The 26,927-nt window shown below is 41.7% G+C and overlaps 2 protein-coding genes across 2 annotated transcripts in view; one reads left to right on the forward strand and one right to left on the reverse strand.

Annotated features, from left to right (window-relative positions):
* Nucleotides 1–2: 2 nt before the first annotated feature.
* LOC117466018 (polycystin-1-like protein 1) overlaps nt 3–26,927 on the reverse strand; it is a gene marked incomplete at its 3' end in the record, with an annotated part of 61,596 nt that continues 34,671 nt past the window's right edge. The window contains exons 28-44 of the mRNA XM_071206975.1: nt 13,133–13,239; nt 12,911–13,010; nt 10,973–11,101; nt 10,731–10,904; nt 10,473–10,647; nt 9,990–10,084; nt 8,535–8,860; nt 7,904–7,988; nt 7,269–7,415; nt 7,069–7,187; nt 4,034–4,144; nt 3,846–3,951; nt 3,099–3,238; nt 2,380–2,608; nt 2,155–2,259; nt 1,730–1,870; nt 3–80 (exon numbers count right to left, since the gene is read on the reverse strand). Of these exons, the coding sequence (XP_071063076.1) occupies nt 3–80; nt 1,730–1,870; nt 2,155–2,259; nt 2,380–2,608; nt 3,099–3,238; nt 3,846–3,951; nt 4,034–4,144; nt 7,069–7,187; nt 7,269–7,415; nt 7,904–7,988; nt 8,535–8,860; nt 9,990–10,084; nt 10,473–10,647; nt 10,731–10,904; nt 10,973–11,101; nt 12,911–13,010; nt 13,133–13,239 (2,367 nt within the window). The remainder of the gene's footprint in view (nt 81–1,729; nt 1,871–2,154; nt 2,260–2,379; nt 2,609–3,098; nt 3,239–3,845; nt 3,952–4,033; nt 4,145–7,068; nt 7,188–7,268; nt 7,416–7,903; nt 7,989–8,534; nt 8,861–9,989; nt 10,085–10,472; nt 10,648–10,730; nt 10,905–10,972; nt 11,102–12,910; nt 13,011–13,132; nt 13,240–26,927) is intronic.
* On the forward strand, nt 13,570–16,049 carry LOC117465943 (complement C1q-like protein 2). Its single transcript, XM_034109054.1, has 6 exons — nt 13,570–13,813; nt 14,787–14,852; nt 14,959–15,000; nt 15,225–15,287; nt 15,459–15,587; nt 15,766–16,049. The coding sequence occupies exons 1-6, from the start codon at nt 13,570–13,572 to the stop codon at nt 16,047–16,049; spliced, it is 828 nt and encodes a 275-aa protein (XP_033964945.1).

The following is a 26,927-nucleotide window of genomic DNA, read 5'->3' on the forward strand; positions in this document are numbered from 1 at the left end:
TCGGAGGAGTTCACTCTCAGCACGGTGACACTCTTCATGGTGAGGAGGAAGAGCGTAACGCCACGCAGAGATCGAATACACTGTGAAACAAAACACAACACTGAGTCAGTGGAATCCTTTAAATCATTAAAAAGCTTCTTAATGTGAGCCCACTCGTTTATTCCCAACATGTCTTTTAGTAAATGTTATTCTTCTTCTTTTAGAAATTACTTTTGCGTGTTTTATTCCATATATAAAAATCTTGTAATTGTTTGATTTTATGTCATTCATTCAGTCAAACATTGGTAAATAAATAACGTTTTAGCTTCATGCCTCTGCCTTGGTTCACAGCTTTATTTCCACTGTGGTCAGCACCTCTCCCACACTGTAGTGCATTCCTCCTCTCTTCCTGTTCCCTTTGTAGCCATGTAGAGCACTTGATAACTTGGATTATAATGCCTTTCAATAATTACTTTCATTTTAATATCCGACACCATGATCTGTTAGGGATTTCTAAACCTTAAAGTTGGGCTTTCATTCAGTATTTACCTTTAAAGTAACGTTGTAATTATGTAAAGTCCTTGTGATTATCCGCCCTAAAGATGAGGCTCTTTTTCAAGGGAAGCTCCTTTTTTCAAACTCAAGCAGGAGTAGCTGTTTTCTACGGAGCCCTGGAGGGTTCATAGAGAAACATAAATAAAACGAGGCCACGTTTTATTCATGCGCACGATATACTTTCTCGTTCGCACGAGATACTTTCTTATGGTAAAACCATAGACAGGTAAAACACATCGAACTGCCCGATTATTACGCCATATTATTAGTTTTATGAAGAATATGTCCGGTCGCCAGGGCTTGTGTGTGTGTGGGGGGCATTTGTTTATGATAGTGTCGTTCATTCGGGTATAGCACTACATCGAGATTAAGATTAAACACATTTATTTCACTTGGGAATACACATATCACTATGGAGAACCAGATGTGTGTAAATTACTGTTCGTGGTAATTTGAAAACAAATGCCACACACAAACACACCGAACACACACACACACACACAGAGAGCGGAGCTGAGCACAAACACACACACATCATGCGCCCTGGTGACCGGACATCTCCTTCATAAAACGAGGGAGAATACTCTGGTAGTTCGATGTGTGTAGAGGTGTGTGTGGTTAAACGTAGCAGCCTCGATCTCTATGCAGCGGTTCTAATGAAGGGACGGGGTTAGCAACATTTGACCAATCACAAACATGGAGAAGCGTGTTGACAGCGCAGCGTCATACTTCATGAATGAAAAGTAAATAGCAAATCCTGCTTCGTAGTACAGGCCACTGGTGCCGCAGAGATTTCATAAAGTGAAGGAGGTTTTCCTTCTATAAAACAGCTGTGGGCAGCAGACACTGTGAGAGTCACGGACAGGAATTCATAGATCAAAGCAGACTGGTTTACAGACTCTTCTGTTTTGCCAATCCGGTGTTTAAACACGTAGCTCTAAACCCCTGGCCAAAATGTCCCGAAATGAAGTCCGAGTTTGAAATATATCTCAAATATTGTATGCACTGCCATTTCTCCACATAAACATAACAGTCTGCAATGAAACGGTTGTCTCCTCTGTGCTCCACTTCCTAATTGGCGCACCGGTAACTTTAACCGGTAACTTTAACTAACAAGATACTTTTTTTTCTTCTCCCTGAACCTTTAGGGACTCCGTAGTTTTCTCAACATTAAATATAGTTTTTTCCGTCTCACTTGTTCCCATGTTGCCAGGAGGCTGACATCCACATGCCCTCTGTAGCTGTGTTTGTGCAGCAGCTCCACAACCTCCAGGACGATAACGGAGCGATAGATGTAATACATATAGTACACTAAATACTCAGTCAGCAAACTGACCTGCAAACAGAGAGAGAGAGAGAGACAGCAGTCAAAGCATACACAGGTAGATTATTTTTAAAGTTAAGACCATGCTGTGACCTGTGTTTACTGTATCTTAAAGTTGTGTGCAAGCCAAAAATAAATCATATTATGTTGATTGTGTTGCACTGTTGGAGGAGCCTGTGACCTAATATTTGTATTGTCATAACTACACTGGAGCTATGTACACATTACAATAAAAGCCTTCAATTGAATAGTTATATGTTTGCCTGTGTGTGTTAATGCAGATGTAGTACACTCACTTCCAGCCAGTTGCAGGGAGTCCTCCAGTATCCCATCAGCCCTTGCTCCCCTACAGCGTACACTTGACGACAGAGTTGCAGCAGAGACAGGACGAGGAAGAGGAGCTGGAGGGGAGGAAGAAGCACATGATGAAATAAAAAGCAAGCTTCCATTTGTATTTTGTAGATTCTCTCCAGCTGCAGACTAGTGGTTTCCACCGATTAAAAGCTAATGCAGTATTTCACCTGGCACACCATGACACCATATTCCCCCACAGCAGGAGAGTGACAGCCCCCCACTGACTGGACCCTGGCAGAGGGCAGCAGGCCAGCGGGGGGGCTCTGCTCAGTGTGCAGGGACACACTGGTGAACAGGTGTGGTGCAGGGCTGAACAAGGTGAAGTGGAGAGAGACCGTATGTCCGTCCAGCCAGCCGTCTGACTGCAGGAGCTTCAGTTTGGACGCAGCAGCAGACCTGCAGAAATACAGGAAGTCTTTCAGCGCATTTGGAAATTCCTCATAGCTCTCCACGACAAACACTCACAATCTTGCCCAGTTTATTTGTTAATATCTAGTCAGAATGTCTTTACATCTGATAAGACATAATAACTTCAGAAGTGACACCGCAGTGAGATACCGGGTCTTGTTTTGAGACGATGCATCATCTTGTAACTCATCATCAACTAACATCAGAAAACAGAACACTGTTCAGCAGTTGCGGCTTATATTGTAACACAGCATGTCCTGATCCTGGTCAAATATAGTTTAAAATAAGTTCTCCCAGCTAATTACAAGATCTGATTCATCTAAATATCCCATCTTATTTCAAGAAATCTTACCAAGCTAATATTCACTTGTTCTATTGGCAGATTGTTGTAGTTATTTCAGGTGAAAACAACTTGTTTTACTTGTTTATGGAGCAGCATTGTTCCCAGTGTCCTCCCCATCACGTGTCTGTTTCTCACTTTGTGTGGCCTAAGCCGACTGAAGCACTCGGACCAAACGTCCCTGGAGGCACCGAGTCTTTGGTTTGTTTGTGAGAGGATGATCTGATCCCAGACCAGAACGAGAGAAGACTCTCTGGCACGAGAGTCCCACTGGAGACCTGAGCGGTCAGAACAAAACCATCATTGAAAGGTTAAAATCGACGATGAACAATTAATGAATCTTTTAAAGTAATAATTCAAAGCCATGACACATCTTGCATCACTGGACACATACAGTATGGGTCAATATGTGGGAAACAGCGCCCTCTAGGGGGGAGTTGGTGCAAAACCATGGATTCAAATAAAGACGCTGTATTTTTGAGGGAGAATATCGTTTGACTAAGTTGGTAAAGGTGCTACTATAGGGTTAATAGAAGTACAATCATGTTAATTTTCTAGGAGCTGTCATTAAGATGGTACATGTTTGTATTAGAATAATAGAAGTGGAGTACTTCTGTACATTAAATGTCTCCTTTGGTTATTTACCTTGCGTTGAAAAGCACTCGACTCCTCCCTCCACAGGATTGGCTCTCCAATCAAGATGTGTGACTGCTGCAGGGCATCAAATGATTAAGCAGAGAAACCGTGGAAATGTTTGTTTTTATGTTTCGTGATACGGGAACATGTATTTCCTTAAGATGGTTACAGAAGCGCGCATTCATGGCATGGGATGAATTATTCTCAAGGTATGTTAGAAACTTCCCGGCGATGCCTTTTGTATCTCACCACAGTGGAGGATGAATTCTTGTAGAGTGAATGAAGGAGATTCTTCTGCGCCCACAGCCACCAGTCCTCGTGCGTTTGAATGGACATGAATGCATTATCATGGCCGCTGTTTCAAGATAAATAATCATTTTGAAGTGTGTCAGAGAGTTCAGGGGATCAAGAGAGAGACAGCATGTTTAGGATGTCACCTTGTGAACTGTTTTCTGACCGCTTCATTGAGTTGGTAATGGTCAGTGAATGAGCCGCCATAACTTATGCAGAGCATCAGGAGAAGCATGGAGCCACAGACGGACAAGTCCCTGGGGTAAGAGAGAAGGAGATATGTTCTTAGAGAGCTTTACAATCCACTTCTCCATGTCTCTTCTACATCAACATGTGTCCCCTCTTCTTCATGTCTCTTCTACATCAACATGTGTCCCCTCTTCTTCATGTCTCTTCTACATCAACATGTGTCCCCTCTTCTTCATGTCTCTTCTACATCAACATGTGTCCCCTCTTCTTCATGTCTCTTCTTCATCAACATGTGTCCCCTCTTCTTCATGTCTCTTCTACATCAACATGTGTCCCCTCTTCTTCATCAACATGTGTCCCCTCTTCTCCATGTCTCTTCTTCATCAACACGTGTCCCCTCTTCTTCATGTCTCTTCTTCATCAACATGTGTCCCCTCTTCTTCATGTCTCTTCTACATCAACATGTGTCCCCTCTTCTTCATCAACATGTGTCCCCTCTTCTTCATGTCTCTTCTACATCAACATGTGTCCCCTCTTCTTCATGTCTCTTCTACATCAACATGTGTCCCCTCTTCTTCATGTCTCTTCTACATCAACATGTGTCCCCTATTCTCCATGTCTCTTCTACATCAACATGTGTCCCCTCTTCTTCATGTCTCTTCTACATCAACATGTGTCCCCTCTTCTTCATGTCTCTTCTACATCAACATGTGTCCCCTCTTCTTCATGTCTCTTCTACATCAACACGTGTCCCATCTTCTTCATGTCTCTTCTACATCAACACGTGTCCCCTCTTCTTCATGTCTCTTCTACATCAACATGTGTCCCCTCTTCTTCATGTCTCTTCTACATCAGCATGTGTCCCCTCTTCTTCATGTCTCTTCTACATCAACATGTGTCCCCTCTTCTCCATGTCTCTTCTACATCAACATGTGTCCCCTCTTCTTCATGTCTCTTCTACATCAACATGTGTCCCCTCTTCTTCATGTCTCTTCTACATCAACATGTGTCCCCTCTTCTTCATGTCTATTCTACATCAGCATGTGTCCCCTCTTCTTCATGTCTCTTCTACATCAACATGTGTCCCCTCTTCTCCATGTCTCTTCTACATCAACATGTGTCCCCTCTTCTCCATGTCTCTTCTACGTCAACATGTGTCCCCTCTTCTCCATGTCTCTTCTACATCAACATGTGTCCCCTCTTCTTCATGTCTCTTCTACATCAACATGTGTCCCCTCTTCTCCATGTCTCTTCTACATCAACATGTGTCCCCTCTTCTTCATGTCTCTTCTACATCAACATGTGTCCCCTCTTCTCCATGTCTCTTCTACATCAACATGTGTCCCCTCTTCTTCATGTCTCTTCTACATCAACATGTGTCCCCTCTTCTTCATGTCTCTTCTACATCAACATGTGTCTCCCCTCTTCTTCATGTCTCTTCTACATCAACATGTGTCCCCTCTTCTTCATGTCTCTTCTACATCAACATGTGTCCCCTCTTCTTCATGTCTCTTCTACATCAACATGTGTCCCCTCTTCTACATCAACATGTGTCCCCTCTTCTTCATGTCTCTTCTACATCAACATGTGTCCCCTCTTCTTCATGTCTCTTCTACATCAACATGTGTCCCCTCTTCTTCATGTCTCTTCTACATCAACATGTGTCCCCTCTTCTTCATGTCTATTCTACATCAGCATGTGTCCCCTCTTCTTCATGTCTCTTCTACATCAACATGTGTCCCCTCTTCTCCATGTCTCTTCTACATCAACATGTGTCCCCTCTTCTCCATGTCTCTTCTACATCAACATGTGTCCCCTCTTCTTCATGTCTCTTCTACATCAACATGTGTCCCCTCTTCTCCATGTCTCTTCTACATCAACATGTGTCCCCTCTTCTTCATGTCTCTTCTACATCAACATGTGTCCCCTCTTCTTCATGTCTCTTCTACATCAACATGTGTCCCCTCTTCTTCATGTCTCTTCTACATCAACATGTGTCCCCTCTTCTTCATGTCTCTTCTACATCAACATGTGTCCCCTCTTCTACATCAACATGTGTCCCCTCTTCTTCATGTCTCTTCTACATCAACACGTGTCCCCTCTTCTTCATGTCTCTTCTACATCAACATGTGTCCCCTCTTCTTCATGTCTCTTCTACATCAACATGTGTCCCCTCTTCTTCACGTCTCTTCTACATCAACATGTGTCCCCTCTTCTTCATGTCTCTTCTACATCAACATGTGTCCCCTCTTCTTCACGTCTCTTCTACATCAACATGTGTCCCCTCTTCTTCACGTCTCTTCTACATCAACATGTGTCCCCTCTTCTTCATGTCTCTTCTACATCAACATGTGTCCCCTCTTCTTCATGTCTCTTCTACATCAACATGTGTCCCCTCTTCTTCATGTCTCTTCTACATCAACATGTGTCCCCTCTTCTTCATGTCTCTTCTACATCAACATGTGTCCCCTCTTCTTCATGTCTCTTCTACATCAACATGTGTCCCCTCTTCTTCACGTCTCTTCTACATCAACATGTGTCCCCTCTTCTTCACGTCTCTTCTACATCAACATGTGTCCCCTCTTCTTCATGTCTCTTCTACATCAACATGTGTCCCCTCTTCTTCATGTCTCTTCTACATCAACATGTGTCCCCTCTTCTTCATGTCTCTTCTACATCAACATGTGTCCCCTCTGTGGAAAGAGACTCTGAAAGTTTCAGGAACAAAGATTCTCTCTCTTTTTGATCCATTTCTATAAAAACCTGTCTGAAAATGAGCTGATCAGATTTTGGCCACTTTATGATGTCATGACGATGTGTTGTCTTGTGTAACCATTAGCCAATCAGCAACCAAGGTAGCCAATGATCTGTTTGGTGTTTCAGCCAATCAGAGACAGGTTCTGTATATATCTGAGACCTGGGATATATTGTTGAAAACAGTATAATAGGGGACCTTTAAATCCCTTAGAAACGGTTGCAAACAAAGACGGACCTGAGAGTGTTCTGGATCAGTGTCTCTCTTCGTTTCTTCCCTCTGGTTTTCCTCAGCTCTCCTGGAGTCGGCGGGCGCACGAGACGGAGAAACCTGACTCGCTGCCGAGCTCCGAGCAGCTGTTAAACACACATCATGACTTTAGATTTAAATAGAGAAAGAATAAATTAGAAGAGAATAAAATAGAGTCGGACTATCACCTGTTCAAGGTGATAGTCCTTTCCTCCGTCCTGAGGAAAGGCAGCATGGGGGCTCTGCAGGTTCTCACACTCTCTTATACTGGAGGAAGAATGAAAGTCTGATCTATTCCTGAACCAGAAGGAGACCACCACTGCCACTGCAGATATCTGGGGAAATAAAAAATAACATGTACAGTGCAAAGCTTTAAAGACAGATTATGCTTTTTTCACGGTTCATACTTGCATTTTGGATTTCTACTAGAACATGTTGTACATGCTTTAATGATCCATTTTTTTTAGTTTTCTTATAATATCAGTCTAAATATACCTGTATTCACACTAAACGCTTAATTTAAGTGCCTGATTCTTTAAGCTCACCTCCTGAAAAAGCACAGTTTGCTCTGATATGTGCCATTTAAATTTAGTTAAGACTAAATTGCATACATATTCGGAGCTTTTGCAGCGCATGTGAAGGCATGATAAAACAACAGCATGGTTCAATAATCAAAACTAAAAACATAAAACCTCATCATCCTTTCACCCTTACAAAATATATACCAGATTCCATTTTCTTTCAAAATAAAAGCCCTAAACATGTAATCTAGTCATGTCCTTTTCTCTATTTGTTTTCATTGGAAAAGGCTTTATTTATTTACCAGGGCTGGCTGGATGATGAAGATGCAGAACACCAGGGAGAAGAACAGCGAGTGCATCCACAGCAGAACCTTGCTGCTGCTGAACCTGACACATGAGAAGTAAATGTTAGAAAAATATCACTCGTCCCCGGCTTGAGCTTCAATCTCAGGATCCATGTATCTGTGATCCTCTCCAGAAGGGAAGGAGTCATCACATACAGAGCATCAGGTAGTTCCTGAACAGTGTCCTTCACATGCTGATATCCAAGAGAGGGAGTCACACAGTCACAAGATGAAGGAACAGAAAGCAGTATTCAATGTTTTCTAGCTCCACGTCAGAAATGAGCATGCTTGATGTCTCTCTCCATAGAGGCTGAACCATCCTGTTAACCACATAGCTATCATCTGCCTCAAGCAGTCCTGATGCTCTTCTAGTCCTCTTCTAGTCCTGATGCTTCTTCACACATCCTGTCATGTTCACAGCTACAGTTGGGATACCTTTGTTATCATGTTGCTCTCATATTGGAAGAGGACATTCAGTATTTTCCCGACAATAAACATTATGACTCTGAGACATTTTAAAGAGTCAGTATTGATAATAAATCAGTCGGGATTATCCACACCACTTCACAATCCTCCAGATGTCTGTCACCTCATCCCCAGCACTGCAGAGAGCACCAGGCAGCAGAGGGACATCAGCAGACACAAAGTCCAGGCCAGGTAGAGGCCCCAGCGAGATCTGAATGCTCCTCCCTTCAGAGGGACGTCCTCCTCCAAGCTGCCGTCCGACGAACCCCCATCAACACTTCTCGGTTCCTGTCCTCCATCCCCCGTCCCAAACTCTTTTCCCGGAGGTGTTTGATTGGCCTTGTCCCCCTCGTTAATGAGCAACAAGCTGCAAAGGTTTGTGATTTCAGGTTCTTTATCCGTGATTTTATTTTCCTGAATCGTAGGGGACACTGAAGGCAGATCTGTGCCCTGAAAACACAAGAGTTAGTCAGACAGGGTTCACCATGTTGTGGGAATAAAGATAGTGCTTTTCTTTTGCCTCCGATAGTCTCCATTGCTTTTATCTGTCAGATGATCATAATAGGACAACACATGTATGACCTTTAAATTCATAGTTTGGACAATAAGAGGGATTGTTTCTTAGGAAAATCCTACTTCAAGGATTCTCAGAGTTAAAGTTTATTCCATCCAATACTCTCTTTGTTTTTACTTTAAAAAGGACAGTAAATTATTTTGTGAATGACATTTTTGTCTGTAGGGTTAGCTTTTTCACTTGCAGACGTAGGTTTTCACAGATCAAAAGCTAATGTAGTATTTTACTTTGCACAGGAAATGTATATCTTATGAGGCGCATTCACACTGCGGTACTTTTCCAACAAACGTTCATGCGAACTTAGTTCATGATCGCGTTCACGCCAAAAAGAGCCGGTACTAAAAGTAGTTCATGCAAACCTTTTTACCCCCTCGAAAGTCCCTGCTAGAGAGCAGGGACTTTCGAGCGGCTCTTTTGTGAGAAAAGAGCTATATTTCTGATTGGCTGGGCGGATTGCAAACCACGCCCCGTAAAACTCCCAAAAAGTTTTGTGAAGCCGCCATTTTATTATCCTCGCATTAGCATTATTAGCATTAGCATTAGCCCAGCGCAGAAACGCAGAGAGACTAACTTATGGCAACACAAAATAAAACATGGGAGCGGTGGAGATGAGGAAGCCAGTCCCCGACTCCGGGGACTTCCGGCCGGGGACTTTGGGCGGCAGTATACGCCGTGAAGTGGTTTGCGGCCTGCCAGTAAACCCAAAGCAGAAGAAGAAGAAGTGACGTCAGCGGCTTCATTTGCCTAATCCTCCCCCAGGGACTTTTTCCGGTGTGAACGCGATCTGTACTTAGTTCATGCGAACTAAATAGTTCGCATGAACTAAGTTCGCATGAACCTTTGTGGGAAAAGTACCGCAGTGTGAATCCGCCTTATGGTTTGTATTTCGTATATGTGCATTCTTGCTCATATCGTCTGACAAGCCTCTCTCCTTGATATGCATTCAAGAAATTCACAGAACAGATCAATGAGACGAGCGTAGTGAGAGGACAGAGCGAAGGTCACCTGGTATTTCTTCCTCCAGGTGTCCTGCGCCCACCGCTGCAGAACGCTCCAGGAGAGATGGGGCTCCGATATACTGCCGCTCACTGAAAAATCATCTGAGAGGAGACGAGTCACAATAAAATAAGGAGAAATAGAAAAGGAGATGAGGAGACAAGTTAAGATGAGATAAGATCTACTTGATTGAATCCCATTGGTTAATATTATCCTCACAGCAGCATGTTAAAACAAGGCGTGGCACATAAAAAGTAGAAAATAAACAAACACAAAATAGAAACAGCTCAACAAAAAATAAAATAAAACAGAACTAAAGAGAAAAAGATACAAATCTGTAGACAAGCCAAATTACAACTAACAAAATGTAAAAGTAGGATGACATTCATTTGAATTAAGTGTGAAAGAAGGATATGATTATAGTCTATGTCAAGTCGTTTTAAGACATTTTAATGCAGAAATGTCAATTAGACTTTAAATACCAAATCTGACCTTGAAAAAAGTCCTTTCCAGTCGTTCTGCTCTTGGCGTGTTGAACTCTCTCAACCTCTTTCTGTCTGAACAGGAATGATATAACTGCTGCTGCTGGCAACACCACACACACACTCAGAAGTCCTGTCCGCACAGAAACAGCTGTTGCTTCTACACAGCCAAACTGGAAGGGCAACTGCAAACAACGGATCATCGTTAAAATGTTTTGGACACTCTTGGGGCTCTAAATATTAAACTGTATAGGTTTTATTAACCAACCTGATCATCCATGTGTGATATGATCAGTGTGCTGACACATGCATATCCCAGCAGAAGCAGCAGGCTCACACACAGTCTCTGAGTGTGTGTGAACGCGTTGGGGCAGGGGCAGCTGTACACAGATATCCAGATGTGGTAATCGGCCAAATAGTCTGATAGCTTGAGACTCAGCGTCTGCAAGGGGGGGGAGATATTAATATTTGTTTTTTGTATCTGAGTGTATGTGTATGAGGACTATGTACCTTATAAAAGCCTATTCCACGAGTGCATTTTCCCAGAATCCTCTCCACCCACCCGTCACTTTGGTCCACAGCCAACCAGCACTGAGCCACAAAGAGCCACGCACGTCCCTTCAGCTGCCCTCTGCTCACCTGGGTTATTAAGAACCAGAAGGAACACAAACCGTATTCAAAAGGAAAGTCCACGCAGATCCCCCACACTTTACCCGGAGAACGACATTTGCATATCAATGACTGATCCTGTGTTGAGTTTCATCCCAAAGGCCATAAGACTGATGAACCCCTGAGCTCTGTGCCTTCACAACTTCATACCATCTGTTCGCATCTCACATGTTTATCTATTATTACAATAAGCAGTATTTAAATTACAGCATTTCATTTTACATTCTAGTGAACCCTGAAATGTTGAGTACCCCAAAGTGTTATGATAGTAATGTATAGTAGGGGTCCAAAGTACATGCCGGATGCTAACTTGCATATGTTGGGCACTTTGCACAATTAGCATACATTGAGTTAATTGAGATGAATTTCATTATAGCATATGTAAACAAAAGTAAAACAATGATGTGGCCAATTTGGAGTTGTTTTGGTTCAGTTTTAACCAGAAAGTGGCCATATGTGTACTCTCTCTGAGCTGATTTTGACTACCATGAGTAATGTTGCCACCATTGGATGTACAGAGCACAAGATGGAAATGATTACCTCTACTGTGGGCAATTCTTTTTCAAATAAATAGGCAATCTGTCCAATACAAATACATTTCTAACTTTAGGGTACATTTCCGGGTTAACAACAGGACTATATACGCTGACAACTAGACTATTTAGCTAATCTTATTATATTTTACTTGTATTTATTGAACTACTTCTGCATTATTTGCACATTAGTCTATTTTATTTGTATTGTTTTATGCCTTATATCTATTTATGTTGCATTGTTGGTGGAGCCTGGGAATGCCTCCATGAAAAATGAAGAATCCAACAAAAAGTGAAAATTCTTAAATGATTTTTTTTTTAAACTCACAAAACTTGCAGTACAATCCAACTCTCATTTATCCAGCTCGTATATATTTTACAAACACGCCTGCAAAAATGTCAGAAGTGTTCATGCAGAACGGTCTAAAATAGTGAGGAGAAATTGCACGTGTTTGTGAATCAGTTACAGGATAAGTTCAATTGTGCGAGAGTTTGTAAACTGATGTTTATATAGTTTTAGTGTTGTGACATACTTCCGTAAATCACCCACAGGAAATACGTCGAGAATTTTCTCAGTTTTTTGGATTCTACCTTCACCGAGAAAAACTAATTTGTATTTCTGAAATGAAGGAAATTGGGGGTAAAGCAGGGATGTCCAAACTACGGCCCGGGGGCCAAATGCGGCCCGCGGACCATTTTGAATCGGCCCTCAGCAAATTAAAAAAGTATAAAGAAATATGGCCAACAAATGAAACTTCTGCTTGTCTTGTATTGCACTTCTTAAATATACATGTTCAAATATATAACACAGTCTTCATGTGTAAATAAGAACCATTTTCAAATAAATTCAGTCAATTAAAGTTGAAAACATTTTCTAACAAATCTAAGTTGATAAGAAAATAGCCAAATAGCAAATGTACATAACAACCTTGAAATAGACCCTTCATATTTCCTCTTATTAAAAGCAATCTGAAGCTTCTGTTTTAAGGAATCTGCTGCTAACAAAATAAAGTAAACCCTCTGGAGAGCTGTGAGCTGTTGTGTTTCTTAAAGCATATTCAAGTATCAAGAATAATTTACCTACATTTGATAGATGTGTCCAACTTATAACTGAACCTATGAGGCGATATACCTCTCCTCTAGTGAGTGGCCCAGCCCTTCGTATGTTCTTCTGCATGTGGCCCTCGGTGAAAAAGCTTTGGACACCCCTGGGGTAAAGGATGTGTGTGGTGATGTCACTCTTTACCTCGGACACGTCCAGGTGTTTGATGTTCCAGCTGGGGGAGGGTCCAGAGTTGTCGTGCCAGATGTGCACCCCCCACACAGGGCCCAGGCTGTCGGCTGCACTGTGGGGTCAGAGACAGACCGCCTTTATACATGAGCAAAAACAATTCAAAGCAGCTCAATAATTATGTGAGATTGATGTAAAACGCATCTGTGTATTGACTTGTGGCGTTTTGGATTTCACCTGATGATAAAAGTGTCTTGAGAGTTCCTCCTGAACAGAGTGCATCCTGGGACATGTAGTTCTCTTGTTTGTGAGAAACCATCTTCCCCTTTGAGCACCATGTACACCTGTTAAACACATAGAGGTTTCCTTTAAATATCGGATGATTTGGGGTAGCTTAGTTTAATACAAGTCAAGGAAAACAAGGTCTAATCACAAAAAAAAGAGAGATATAGAAAAATCAGGAATAATACACTTGTTTTAAAAGAACAGAATTCAAGTTGTTGTTTGCCCTTTACTATCAGTAAGATGTCCAGGGACGTTTGGATGTTTTTCACGTTTGTTATCAAAGCCATCTGCTCGATTCTCACGACCTCGTGACCTGTTTAACGTGGATATAAAGACGGGAACAGAGTGAGACGTGTCTCACTTCTCTGTCTGAACAGCGATATTTCAGAATGAGGAGAGCTGCAGTTTTTCTGGCGTTGCTGCTCTGTCTGCTCTGGACGGGGGCTCAGGGTGAGGAGGGAGGGGGGACAGGGAAGAAAGAGGGGGACTTTGATATCCAAGCAGTGAAAGCAGCCCTCGATCAGAGCAGCAGTCAGACCCAGGTGAGCACTGACGTCTGGGCTGAGCTGAAGGAGATCAGAGACATGGCCATCGAACACAGGATCAAGATCCAGAGGCTGGAGCAAGACAACACACCTGACGTAAAACACACTGAGAGCCACGTCACGCTGCACTGATACATGCAATCATCATCATTTAGATATAACATTAATGTTTGTGAAAGTGTTCCTATTTGGTCAAGCTTCAGAGTAACATTAGCATGACCCTATTACAAAAACTCAATATTTGTTCAGCTTTAGAGGCCAAGATGAGCTCCAGTGAAAAAGAGGTGGGGGAGCTCCAGAGAGAGAACACAGGTAAGAAACAGAAACTCTACTACTAAACATTTCCCATTTCATAATTAACCTATTAATAGGATATATCATGAGGTTGTTAATCAGCTGTTAACCTGCTTTTCCTTTTTTCTCTTTATTGCAGATATTCGGGCTCGAGTCACAGCAAGTGAGAATAAGAGCACAGGTAGGAGTACAAAGTAATCAAAGAAACATTTGAAATCTGACAAACACAAATCTATATTACTGTAAATTAGTCAGGGCCTTTTCAAGAAACAGACCATAATGTTATGTAACTGTAAAAATGTTAATCTTGTTCAGCTCTAGAGGCCAACATGAGCTTCAGTGAAAATGAAGTGCAGGAGCTGAAGATAGACACTGCAGGTAAGTGACAAAAACCTCGTAAAAAATAAAAAATGACCCGTCTTGTGTGAAAAAGATTTTTTGAATGACATGGGAGATAAGAGAAACACATTTATAATACTGGTGAGATATAAATGTTGTTGTTTATTAGCCATTAACCTGCTTTTTCGTAAAAATCTGAAATCTGACGAAACTGAAACCATCATTTTATTTTACTTAACATTTTACATTTGTTCAGTTTCAGAGGCCAGGATGAACTTCAGTGAAAAGGAGGTGCAGGAGCTCCAGAGAGAGAATGCGGGTAAGCCACAAAAACATCATAACTAATGATGCCAACAAAATGAAAAAAAGACACGATCTTGTTTATAAGTCAAAAATTATTTACCTGTTTCCTATGTCGAAAACCGTTTCAGCTTTAGAGGCAAGAATGAGCTCCAGTGAAAATGAGGTGGAGGAGGTAAAGAGAGTGAACGCAGGTAAGATATAGAAATATAATATAAAAGGTAAATATTGCCTATAATGATAGAAAACTAATGAGTTTGACATAATGAAGAGATAATCAGCTTTTTCTCTTTATTGCAGATCTTCTGGCTCGAGTCACAGCAAGTGAGAATAAGAGCACAGGTAGGAGTACAAAGTAATCAAAGGAGGAATTACAAATATAATTGTATTTTCTATAAAAACGATGGATTTGTTTGCCATTTTAAAGGCAACTAAATATTCCAGTGAATTTGAAAAGTGAATATTATAGTATGCTAGAACAATCTTTTAACATAAGATCTGCAACAGTGACATTGAAAATAAGAGACTATAACTTTATTTGACTAAAAAATGTTAAACTTGTTCAGCTTTAGAGGCCAGGATGAGCTGCAGTGAAAAGGAGGTGGAGGAGCTCCAGAGAGAGAACGCAGGTGAGAAACAGAAACTATTATGAAGAGTCAAAATGTTGTTGAATGAAAGGAACTGGTATACTGAAGAACATATTAAATATCAATCTCTGCTGGCTGTCAGAATCCAAAAAACAGACTTTATTTTGTTAATGAGTTCTCATCTCTCTGTAAGCATCCTCCTCTTTCTCACAGACCGTGCTCAGGTGGCGTTCTCAGCCGGTCTCACTGATGCAGGATCAGTCGGACCCTTCAAGACTGATATCACACTGAAGTTCAGTAAAGTCTTCACCAATATCGGCCAGGCCTACAGCCCAACTACAGGTACTACACACACGTTCTTAATGAATGCATATCTTAGTGCTCCTACAATGGATCATGGTAGAAAGTAGAACCAAGTCAAGAGCTCCTACATGCTCCTTATTTAAAAAACCCATCCTTAAGTCCTGCTGAAGCACCAGAAACAATCCCCTCCCCTCACTGACCTTCCCCTCTGATGCAGGTATCTTCACAGCCCCCGTCAGAGGAGTCTACTACTTCAGATTCAACATGTGGGAGAGCCGCTTTTCAGCTTGGAGCTATGTTCGCCTCTATCACAACGACAGGAGAAAGATGGGTCTTCATGATTACAGAGGTGGATCTGGCGTGGTCTCTGCGTCTAACTCAATGGTTCTTCAGCTGGAGAAGGGAGATGTTGTCTACATTGATCTGCCCTCCGGAAACAGCGTTTATGATGATTCGATGAATCGCATGGTTTTCAGTGGATTTCTACTCTTTCCTCTGTGAAGCCCACTGTAAAACACCCACTGCATTAAGTTTCAACATTACATATTAATAAAAAGTGTGTTGATTCAATTTATATAATTGTTTGTGTTTATTTTTGCTTGGTTACATGAACAAGAGGCATTCATTACCATAACAACGTTTTCTACGGACACTGGCCCTTTCTCATTTCATCAAATCCCCCTCCTCGACTCCTCGGTAGTTACCCGGAAATGAATTTCAGCGCGCCATGTTGAAGGACATCTCATTTCTCTCAATGCACTTCGAGGACCAAGGATCGAGCGTCGAGGAGGCTCTCTGGAGGAGCTATAACCAGGGGCGGTTCTAGGGGGGGGGGGGGGGGCAGTGCCCCCCTAACACTGACCTCTGACCCCCCTAAAAATGAAAAGTGAAAAAATGAAAAATGTATGATTTATTACAAGATTTTTTGAATGATGGAATAGGCGGAACTAACTAGTCGGACCCATTAGAGCGGTGCACTCACTTTCATCTCGGATCATCAGAGGCTGTTGCATCCAAGAAAGACTGATTGAAACCTGCGTTTCGAGAGACTACCACGATAATTGAAGGTGAGTTAAACTATTGTATCTGTGTAATTGTAGATGTAAAGTAGAGATGTAACTGTTCATTGCCTTTATTTTTATATAAATATGATATGGTGTTAGTGCAAAAATTGTACTATAACTTAAAGGTGACCTATCATGCAAAATGCACTTTTGTATGTCTTTTATACATGAATATTATATTACATTGCATTTAGCTGACGCTTTTATCCAAAGCGACTTACAATAAGTACATTCGACCAGGAAGACACAACCTTGAAGAAAACAGAATCATATACAGATGTAGCACTCCAGATCAGACTCAAAAGGGTGTGTCCCAGTCAAAAGCCCAGCGGATGCCAGGGGCTGGGGGTGTTGCCAAATTGCTAGTGGGCGTTGCCCAATTTCCCCATTTGTTCAATTACAGGATTTAACCATGAGATGGCGCTTCATTCACAAAATACACAATGGGTGTTGTAGAAACATCAATATTTTAGATCAAATAAAGTATATAGTTTGCTTTATGCAGTATATTTCCTGTAATATTGTACAGTAGATTGAAGTAAATCAACTTATACATTAAGATAAGATAAGATGGACCTTTATTAATCCCGTGGGGAAATTCAGTAGTTCAAACAGCAACAGGGTGAGAGTGAAAAACAGGACAGCACAGATTCACACAGATTAATAAAATCAAAAATAAGATGAGCGATAAAAAATAATAATAATAATGAGAAACTATGAAATAAGAAATGAATAAAACTATTAATAATTAAAATGTAATTATCATATCATATATTATAATGTATTGTATTATTAAGTAATATCATACATTAACCCCATTATAGCAGATGCCACATTAAATGGATGAACACATGTATGCATCAATAATTACAACAGAGTATTTCTAAATACAAGTTGTAAAAATACTTATATGTATTTAATATTAACCCTTTGGAGTCGACCGTCACGCCGGCGTGATCAGATCACATGACCTGTTCAAGCCGGTGCCGCATAAAAACAACAGTCCGGACAACATTGCCGTGTGTTTCTGTCGAAAGTACTGGCTTGAAACTACTGTATATCCCAGTCTTTGATTCATGCAAAAAGACCCAGTAAACACGGAGATACGGTGATATAAAGTTAATACATTTCAAAAGTATGAAATATGGAAGCACATATTTGAATATCTTCGCCATATTTGATCATATTACGAAACGGAAAATACTGGAAACTGTAGATCCTGCTCAACAGGATGTATATGTGTATTTCTGTCGAAAGTACTGGCTCGAAACTATATGCCAGTCTTTGTTTCATGCACAAATACCCAATAAACACGGACATACGATGATATAAAGTTAATACAGATATATTTCAGAAGTATGAATAATGGAAGCACATATTTTAATATTTTCGCCGTATTTATCATTTTACGAAACGGAAAATACTGGAAACTGTAGATTCTGCTCAACAGGATGTATTTACCAGGAAGGGGTGAGGTAATCAGGTAAACGGAGTGATACGAAACGAGACGAAGAGGGACGGCGGGAACCGAAGAGAGACGGCGGGAAATAGAGAGAGACGAAGATATACGAAGACAGGCTGCGGGAGACGAAGAGAGGCTGCGGGAGACTGCGATTGAAGTAAAGTGACAAACAAACATTGAAAATGTAGATATAGTTAGATATATTTAGAGTTTTGAAGACTCAACTATGATGAAGAGAACTCTGAACGTGAGTCAAGCTTTAAGCTTGTTTTTTGACATGGAGGAGGAGGAATCTGTGATGTTGCCCTCTGTGTCGTAGTTGACAGAAACCGCTTTGAAGCGTGGCACAGATAAAGACAGAAAAAACAGATTTTTGTACATAATGTGTATATATATATTTGTATTATATTTATAATAACACTTTTGCCTTATCAGAATGAAATCCCATGCTACCTCAATCAAACTTTCACATTATCATAGTCACATCCCATGTATATATTTCCAGCTTTTAAATGGTTTCGTTGTGTATGTTTGTGTTGTGAAAAATAAAATCATTTTCAAAATCTGTTTTTACATATATGTTGTGATTTTGGGTCCAAAATGTTCATATAGTAGAAGATCACCTACATCCAAACGAAATAAATATAATTAATTATGATGAATACGTTAAGTCTTGTTCATTGTTTTTCACTTTTATTAAATGTTTGATATTTCTTTCTCTGTGTGCGGGGGATCACAGGAGGGGGGAGAGCTGTGGAATGTGACTCCACACATTCCGATGGCCAATTAGTTTTAAACAAAGGGTCCCCAACATACATATGAAACATGGGGGGGTTGGGGCTGGAGAACGGTATGGTCCTACCGTTTTCATACTTTATATATCTTAGCATATTCATACACACTGTTCATACTGCTCACAGGCTGATATCTAGTGTATTCATACCCCTCACTGTTTATTCATCATTCAATTAATTATATATTTTATTCTGTAGATTGTGAACATTACTTTTCACTTTACTGCTTGTTGCTCCTGGTTAGAAGCTAAACTGCATTTCGTTGTCTCAGTATCGGCGGTCACTCCTGATGAACCCACCAGGGCTGTTTCCTCAGAACGAGAGGAAAGTTTTTACCAGGACAGCTTTTTTAAGGGACAGCATCGCCCTGAGATCTATGCTGCTAATATGTTCATGGCCATAACGCCATTTGTAACATAGGCTATGGGAGAATGGTGAAAATAACCAACTGGACTGGGACCAATGGGAAAATGCCTCTTCCCCTCAATGTGAAGCAACAGATTGAGTCTTATGTTTCCAATCGGTTCCCAAATCTGAACATTGACCAGTGGCATAAGATCAGGAGCCGGGTAAACGAGAGACTGAGGAGCCCCAGAAAAACAGATCCTGAAATCGCTCGTCCTGGTTTCCGCAGCAGATAGGCCTACAGCATGTGTCTGTTACTGTATGTCAGTTATTTTAAATAAAATGGTGAAAACTGAACTTGAAAATTGTTTCCTCTTTTTATTTTCGGGATGGGGAGACGTGTGTGATTAAAAATTCATTCGCAGAAATGTAAAGTGATCTAACTAAGTTCTATTCATATTCTTGACGGGAAGAGCCGTGTAAATGGGTGGCCATATGCATTTGAAAAGCAATATAAATCACACAGTTATTATGCAATAGGCTATAAAAGCACCACCGATTACCTTTCTCCAATTCAAACTCTTGACGGGAAAAAAGGAAGGTGTAAATGGTTGGGCTATACTGTACTGTATACATACAAAGGCCATTCAATAGACGTTCAATATATAGTATTCGTTTATTAGAGTCGGCTTGACTCGGTTTGCATTCATAAAGAATGCACAAATGTGTTTAATCGTTAATGTCATAGTATTCGTTTATTAGTCCCCGAGGGGAAATGGGTAGCAGCACATCACAGAGGCATTTAAAAAGTGAAGAACATTCAAGTTAAACAATACTAAGTAAACAATTAACACAGTAAATTATGTGGATTAAATCACATTTATTTCGTTAAAAATAAACAAAATGACTCGGTTTGCATTCATAAAGAATGCACAAACGTGTTTAATCGTTCATGTCAGATATGTAGGCCTACTAAGTAAATAGCCTACATTAGTTCCTGCTCAAGATTAGATTCAACTTTATTGTTATTGCACAGATTACAGGTACCGAGACAACGAAATGCAGTTTAGCTTCTAACCAGGTGCAACAAGCAGTAAAGTGAAAAGTAATGGTCACAATCTACAGAATAAAATATATAATGAATTGAATGATGAATAAACAGTGAGGGGTATGAATACACTAGATATCAGCCTGTGAGCAGTATGAACAGTGTGTTAATCGTTAATGTCAGATATGTACTAAGTAAATAGCCTACATTAATTTCATGTTGGATTAAACCACATTTATTTCGTTAAAAATAAACAAAATGATTAAATGCAGGGTGAATTGCCCTAATGTGGAACATTTTTGCATTTCAGACTTCGGGAATATATTGCGACATGAAGCCGATACAATAAATCAAAATCCAGTAACATTCTGAAATCCCCAGGATGTGTCCTAATCAAACCAAAAGAGAACATGCAGATATTAAACTCATACAAGAAATGGTAGACATATTAGTACTCTTAGTGCCAAGTTGTCCCAGACAATCTGTTTTCCTAATGTGGGACAGTTCTGTGCAAAATGTGGGACACTGAAAAGTCTATATTAAAAAGCCTCAGTCACCTTCATTCATGTAATAAAAAAATCTCAGGCCAGTAACACTCAAAGCTACAGTAAATGTGCAATACCATGCTATGTTACTATTTATAATGTTATTGTTGTTACAACAGAAGATGTTTTTATTTAAATTGAAGTTAAATGCATCAATCTGGTGCACTGAGGGCAAAATTAGTAGATTTGTGGATACGGCTCTCAACACTCATATGAAACAGAACTGTTCTTACAATGTGTGTTGGAAGGTATTCAATTACTATGCATATGTTATTGTGTAAACACACAGCTGATCACCTGAGAGCTGCCGTTTCATTCAGAGCGTTTAAAAAAAACGACGGTCTGATTTCAACAACTCAATGTGTGATTATTATAGCAGTAATATTAGACACTAATAATACAGTAAACTATGAACACTGTACATATTATTGTTTGCCCGTGGGATTAGGATGATCGGTAGAGAGCCGCTGCGTCGGATGTGATATAAAAACAAAGCGATTATTGTCGTTGTTGTAAACTCACGTGGATTAAATGTAGTGCATTCATTTCAACTCGCGAAATATGATACATTAAATGATCGCGAGGATCACGATCGAACATCGTTTGTTTGACCCTGGATGCATTTCCTGATCTAAAAACATAGCGATGGTTTTGTACTTACGCGGCGTAAATTACGCCAACGTGAATTAAACATTATTTTGTTAAATAAAAACATGGTGATGTTTAGTAAATGATTACATGTCTCTTACTTAAGCACAGAATGTGATCCTATCCGTGACATATATGGATCTTAACAAATATCCGCTATATCAGATCCCTGTAGATCAGCTGTTTATTTCACATGAGTTCCAGTGTGGCAGCTTTTCACGGCTCCCCCTGGTGGATCCATGATCCATTGCTGCTGGTTTCATTATAATTAAATGTATTTATCAAGGGGGCATTTCAAGTCCTGCGGGGGGGTTTTCCTTTTCAGCAGGGGCCCACCCCGTGCCGATCACGGACCCGCCCGGGTAGGCGTCTGAAACGAAGCGCTACATCTGTAAGTACATCAGGTTTCATAGGGCCAAACATTTCAAGTGCTACTCAACTGGCTATAGATAAGCCAGTCCTTTATTAGTATATAAGTGCTCTGTTAGCAGTTCTTTGTTAATAGTTCTATCGCTCGAAGTGGAGTCGAAAGAGATGAGTTTTCAGTCTGCGCCGGAAGGTGTGTAAGCTTTCTGCTGTCCTGATGTCAATGGGAGCTCATTCCACCATCTTGGAGCCAGGATAGCAAACCCACGTGTTTTTGCTGATGGGAACTTGGGTCCCCTTCGCAGTGAGGGTGCAGCGAGTCGTTTGGCTGATGCAGAGCGTAGTGCACGTGCTGGGGTGTACGGTTTAACCATGTCCTGGATGTAGGAAGGGCCAGATCCATTCGCAGCATGGTATGCAAGTACCAGTGTCTTGAAGTGGATTCTAGCAGTTACCGGAAGCCAGTGGAGGGAGCGGAGGAGCGGCGTGGGGTGGGAACATTTAGGAAGGTTGAAGACCAGACGAGCCGCTGCATTCTGGATGAGCTGCAGAGGTCGGATGGCACATGCAGGTAGACCAGCCAGGAGGGAGTTGCGGTAGTTTAGGCGTGAGATGACGAGAGCCTGGACCAGAACCTGCGTCGCTTTCTGGGTCAGCTGGGGACGTATCCTCCTGATGTTGTAAAGCGTGTATCTGCAGCAACGGGTTGTAGCAGCGATGTTTGCAGTGAAGGACAGGTTGTTATCTAGGATCACTCCCAGAGTCCTTGCAGTCTGAGTCGGGGAAACAACAGAGGTGCCGATGTTGATAGTCAGGTCAAGAGTGGGACAATCTTTTCCCGGAAGGAAAAGCAGTTCAGTCTTGTCAAGGTTGAGCTTGAGGTGATGAGCAGACATCCACTGAGAGATGTCAGCTAGACGAGCAGAGATGCGTGCGACGACCTGGGTCTCTGAGCGGGGGAAGGACATAATTAATTGGGTGTCGTCAGCGTAGCAGTGGTATGAAAAACCATGCGGGCTAATGACTGATCCGAGCGAGTTTGTGTACAGGGAGAAGAGGAGGGGACCAATAACAGAGCCCTGTGGGACCCCTGTAGTTAATTGACAAGGGTCGGACTCGGACCCTCTCCAAGTAACCCTGTAGGTGCGGTCTTTGAGGTATGAGGTGAGGAGGGAAAGTGCAGAGCCTGAAACTCCAAGTTCTTGGAGAGTGCGAAGGAGGATCTGATGGTTCACTGTGTCGAATGCAGCAGACAGGTCCAACAGGATGATGACAGAGGAGAGGGAGGTTAAAAAAAAGCCAGTTGAGTAGCACTTGAAATGTTTTTGCTCTATGAAACCTGATAGATAGATAGATAGATAGATAGATAGATAGATAGATAGATAGATAGATAGATTCAACTTATTGTCATTACACAGTACAGGTACCATGTAACGAGATGGTTTCTCTTCATTTGACCCATCCTAGTGTTAGGAGCAGTGGGCTGCCATTATGTACGGCGCCCGGGGATGTACTTATATGATTCTGTTTTCTTCAAGTTTGTATTTTGTTGGTCGAACGCACTTATTGTAAGTCGCTTTGGATAAAAGCGTCAGCTAAATGCAATGTAATGTAATAAATACACACATACTAACAAGACACAGGTGAGGGGGGAGGAGACAACACAGGACACCAGGTGCACACAATCATCAGCCACAGACATCAACATATTATTTGCACCCTGATTACTCTCAACCGCTGTCATCCTTACACCAGCATAACTACTCTCGGAGCTCTCGTAAACTCCCCTATCTTTTCAGGCGGAGCCGAGGACCCGACCAGCACCTGCCAGACGACATTCCAATAAATACGTTTAATCAGTTAAAGAAATACTACCTCAATAATTAGTACAAATTATGTGCAAATATGTAATGTCAACTGTACTGTGCAATCACGCTAATAAAGTGCAATATTACCCGGCCTGAAGCCGTCAGTCCATAGTGACGAAGTTACCTTCGTCACATTTCCTTCCCCCTCTCCCCAGGAAGCACAGTGTCTTTACAGTCTCGGCTTCGGGACAACCAGTCAGCCACCCGGTTTCAACGCAGCCTCCTCCGCCACCTCCAGTGAAGCCGTTGTCAACCATGTCGTGATGCCACTTATCCGGAAGCTGTTTTGTCCTGTTGTAATGCGTTGGTCTGCCTCTAGCACGACCCAGGTTCTGTCGACTCCTAGTGGGTCTGGGTCCGCCTCCTCAGCCTGCAAACGCTGCTCCTCCTGCTTGTCTCTCGTCTCCTGCTGCTTGTCTCTCGTCTCCTGCTGCCTCAACAGCCGTGGCCCCCTGGTCCGTTCCAGAAATAGCCACCCCCAGCCGCGGTTCCTCTATTTGGTCCCTCTTCTTTCCTCTCGTAATTTCCACCTCCTTACTTGGTCAAATCCCACTTCTGACACCAATTGTGAGACTGACCGTTGAGCGGCCCAGACCAAGCAAGGAGGCAGAGGCAGAACGTCCAAAAAGATAACCCGACGTGGGCATTTATTAAAATCATGTGCACAAAGTTCACAGCCTCAATCCTGCTGTTCTCCTTGCACACATCCTGCAGCCACAAGGATCTCACACCCACCCAGTTACAAGGAAACCGCACCTAAATACACACATACTAACAAGACACAGGTGAAGGGGGAGGAGACAACACAGGACACCAGGTGCACACAATCATCAGCCACAGACATCAACATATTATTTGCACCCTGATTACTCTCAACCGCTGTCATCCTTACACCAGCATAACTACTCTCGGAGCTCTCGTAAACTCCCCTATCTTTTCAGGCGGAGCCGAGGACCCGACCAGCACCTGCCAGACGACATTCCAATAAATACGTTTAATCAGTTAAAAAAATACTACCTCAATAATTAGTACAAATTATGTGCAAATATGTAATGTCAACTGTACTGTGCAATCACGCTAATAAAGTGCAATATTACCCGGCCTGAAGCCGTCAGTCCATAGTGACGAAGTTACCTTCGTCACAAGGAGCCATGATCACTATTGATTGGTTGGCTTGGGTCACATGGGTATGGGTGGCACTCAGGGGCTGCAGTCGGATAGTTTAAAAATCAGCTCCTAAGTTCTAACCCTATCGTCTATTCCTTGACCTCTGAGTGAAACGTCACGGGGTTAAGGGATAGTGGATAGGAGAATTCAAAAGGACTTAGGAGAAGAGACTGCGGTGCTTTAGAGAATCCGACTGCACTTTCAATATCCGACGTGTTTATGATGCGCCAGCGGACGTCATTGTGTGCGTCTGCTGCTGTGGGGAAACTATGGAAACTACAGTTTTCTATACAGCGGACTACAACATGGATGTTTAAGAAGAACGAGGGACTACTGTAAACTCATCTAGAGACTCTGCACCGTGCTCTGATGCTGCTGCTTTGCTTTATGAACGGCGACAACAGAGAAACATATTCTTCAGGACCAAAGTTAGAATTGAAATAAAAAAGGAAAGTGAAACTTATGCTCGTCACCCTCTCCCTCCGGTCCACATTAATACCAATGATCCCAATACGTATGATTGTATGAACTAAAGGTCTTAAAATCAATACAGATGTATTTATTATAAACGTTAGTCCTTAACATCTATCACTGTGTATATCACCATTCAAACATCTTTCAAAAGTTGAACAAACCCCACACAGCTCAGTAAAGACTGAGATGTTGACTTTATTTGATAATTTCAGTAAAAACTAACGTTCATATTTCTCTTTTTGATTATAATACTGATGAACGTTCAAAACAAAGCACTTTGGCAACTTACCACCTATGTTTTAAAAAGCTTAATAAGCACCGTAACTTTCATGATATCATTTCTCGGTCATAATCGGTTGTTTCCGTGAACGGCCGACTGTTGAGTGACGGCAAATGCTGCGGCTGCAAGGCATTGTGGGGCAGCATTTTCGCTTCTCCTGTCGGTTAGGGAAGTCCAGTGGTTCCTAAGCTAAAGGAGGTTATAAAGGAAGTTTGAAACCTCCTTTCCTATCGTTCTCATCATTCTAGAGAATTCGAACGGCACTTATCATGGCTGCCACTGAGGGACTTCCGGGTCATTTCACTCCTTTAGGAAGGTTCCTAAGCTAAATGGACTATTCGACTTCAGCCATAATCCTGTTCACCTGCGTGAGGTGTGGGTGTGTGGAAGAGAGGGTGACACAGGGCTGTTGTACTTTTTTGTTGACGGCAAGATTTACGATTGCTTTGATTATTATAACAATGTATGATCACCGAGTTTTTTATGATTAAATTACAATACTATCAAACAGAGCTTTTGATCTAAGTAAAAAAAATTAGCGTGTCATACAACTTCAAACAGGCCCGACCTCAGCCTCTCAGCGACTTTGTTTCCTGCTGTCGCTATATTTTGTCAACAAAAAAACAAGCAAGACGAAAGGCGATCATCTTCAAACAGCGCTGGATGAGAATGGAGATATGGAAATAATTCACGGAGGTAAGCACTGGCTGTTAATAGAGAGTGCAGTTTTGGAAGCCGCAGTCAACGCGGATCACAGCCAGGTAAGCCCTACCGCTGAATGTGCACATATTCACCGCTGTGTGTCTCCACTGTGTAACTCCGCTCTGTCGCATGGAAGTCGCGCTGCTCTGTTGATGTGGAAATGTGGAAATGTGATGTTTTGAAGGAATTTTCTTCCGATCTTTGAGTGTGTTACAATCAAACGGATGCACTGAGGAAGCTTGAATAATCAAACGGAGAAAATGAGTCAAATAAATGTTGAAGTGGAAATCGGAAGAAGAGCAAACCGATCACAGAATTCTGCTTTGGGGGAAAAGTCTGCAACTTCTACTGCTTCGTCTGCATGCTTTAAAACAGAGGCTGACTTGGCAGCTTTAATGGCAAGAAATAAACTATTAAAGGACAAACATGAACTGGAGGAAGAGGAGGAGCAAATTAGGAGCAAACTTCAGATGGAGGAGGATATTGCAGCACATGTGGCTAAATTAGATGTGTTGCAAACAGGGAGCATCCAAAGGGGGAAAAGTTCAAAGACAAGGCATTCGGATGGAATGAACTCTTATATTGAACAAAGAAACATTAAACCACAAGTCCTCTA

Source organism: Pseudochaenichthys georgianus, chromosome 20 (assembly GCF_902827115.2).
Source record: "Pseudochaenichthys georgianus chromosome 20, fPseGeo1.2, whole genome shotgun sequence".
In the NCBI taxonomy this organism is placed as follows: domain Eukaryota; kingdom Metazoa; phylum Chordata; class Actinopteri; order Perciformes; family Channichthyidae; genus Pseudochaenichthys; species Pseudochaenichthys georgianus.